General features: G+C 65.2%; 1 protein-coding gene across 1 annotated transcript in view; it reads right to left on the bottom strand.

The window, feature by feature from the left end:
- LOC114072802 (cilia- and flagella-associated protein 45-like) overlaps nt 1–925 on the bottom strand; it is a gene marked incomplete at its 3' end in the record, with an annotated part of 9,356 nt that extends 8,431 nt beyond the window's left edge. Inside the window, exons 1-2 of the mRNA XM_027910646.1 lie at nt 716–925; nt 14–231 (exon numbers count right to left, since the gene is read on the bottom strand). Coding sequence (XP_027766447.1) covers nt 14–231; nt 716–898 — 401 coding nt within the window. The remainder of the gene's footprint in view (nt 1–13; nt 232–715) is intronic.
- Between the last annotated feature and the right edge of the window lie 918 nt (nt 926–1,843).

The raw sequence follows: 1,843 nt of genomic DNA, 5'->3' as shown, positions 1-1,843 counted from the left end.
CTGACCCCATAACCCCATCCCTGACCCCAATCCCGATCCCATAACCCCAATCCCACCTTCCCACAGATCCACAGTCTGGAATATATCCGTGGGGGCGATCCCGTATCTCTCGGCCGCCTGCAGGAACTGCGAGATCTGCTCCATCTGCCGGAACGCCATGGCCGAGCCCTGAACCTTCGGGACTGCCGGGCCGTCCCGGGGGTGGAGGCTGTTGATGAGGCGGCACAGGATCTGTGGGGTGATTATAGGGGCAGTTATGGGGTCAGTTATAGGGTCAGGGCTATGGGATCAGTTATGGGGTCAGTTACGGGGTCAGGGCTGTTGATGAGGCGGCACAGGATCTGTGGGGGCAATCAGTTATGGGGTCAGTTATGGGGTCAGGGCTGTAGGATCAGTTCTGGGGTCAGTTCTGGGGTCAGTTATAGGGTCAGGGCTGTAGGATCAGTTATAGGGTCAGTTTTAGGGTCAGGGGCACTCACGGTGCCATCCTTGAGCCACTGCTGGAAGCCGTCCCTGCCAGGCTGGGCGGGGCTGGGGGATCAGCTATGGGGTCAGTTATGGGGTCAGGGCTGTAGGCTCAGTTATGGGGTCAGTTATAGGGTCAGTTATAGGGTCAGTTATAGGGTCAGTTATAGGGTCAGGGCTATGGGATCAGCTATGGGGTCAGTTATGGGGTCAGGGCTGTAGGATCAGTTATAGGGTCAGGGGCACTCACGGTGCCATCCTTGAGCCACTGCTGGAAGCCGTCCCTGCCGGGCTGGGCGGGGCCGGCCGTGTCGGGGCCCAGCTGATTTAGGATCCAGCGCACCAGCAGCTGCTCCAGCTCGGGGTCGTACTGCCGCTCGATCTTCTGCTGAACCTCCCGGCTCAGCCCGTACGACGGGCCCCGGTTCGCCATCCTGGGGGGGGCACAGCAGGGGGGACACCCGTCAGGGGGGATGGGGGACACCCAGCAGGGGGATGGGGGGGACACCCATCAGGGGGGATGGGGGATGGGGGGACACCCAGCAGGGGGGATGGGGGGGACACCCATCAGGGGGGATGGGGGATGGGGGGACACCCAGCAGGGGACAAAGGGACAACCGTCTGGGGGACAGGGGGACACCCAGGGGCTGTGGGGGCCAAGGACAGGGTGGGTGGGGTGGCTCAGGTGGGGACAGGGTGACGGTGGTGGCAAGGGGGCACATGAAGTCGTGGGCACAGCGTAGCTGTGGTGGCCGTGGTGGCCTGGGGGACACAGGGGGAGTGGCAGGAAGACACAGGGTGGCACTGGTGGCACTGGAGGTGCCATGGTGGCACTGGTGGGGCCAGGGTGGCACTGGTGGGACTGGCAGGGCCAAAGTGGCACTGGTGTCTCTGGTGGCACCGGTGGGGGCCAGGGTGGCACTGGTGGCACTGGTGTGGCCAGAGTGGCTGTGGTGGCACTGGCAGGGCCAGGGTGGCTCTGGTGGCGCTGGTGGCACTGGAGGTGTCAGGGTGTCTCTGGTGGCACTGGCAGGGCCAGGGTGGCACTGGTGGCTCTGGTGGCACTGGAGGTGCCATGGTGGCACTGGAGGTGTCAGGGTGGCACTGGTGGCACTGACAGGAGCAGGGTGGCACTGGTGGCACTGGTGGCACTGGAGGTGCCATGGTGTGTCTGGTGGCACTGGCATGGCCAGAGTGGCTCTGGTGGCACTGGCAGGGCCATGGTGGCACTGGTGGCACTGGTGGCAGCCCTGCCCTGTCCTGGCACAGCCCTGTCCTGGCACAGCCCTGTCCAGCTCGGAGCCTTTATCTGCCCCGCGGGCGCTGCCAGAGCTCTGCCCTCTTCCTGCCCAGCCCGGGGGGGGGGGGGGGGGGGGGG

Source organism: Empidonax traillii, unplaced genomic scaffold (genome assembly GCF_003031625.1).
Source record: "Empidonax traillii isolate 1590-97213 ecotype Southwest subspecies unplaced genomic scaffold, ASM303162v1 scaffold4036:size10286, whole genome shotgun sequence".
Taxonomy (NCBI): Eukaryota; Metazoa; Chordata; class Aves; order Passeriformes; family Tyrannidae; genus Empidonax; species Empidonax traillii.
The sequence above is the reverse complement of the archived record's forward strand: the minus strand, read 5'-3'. Positions and strand labels throughout refer to the sequence as shown.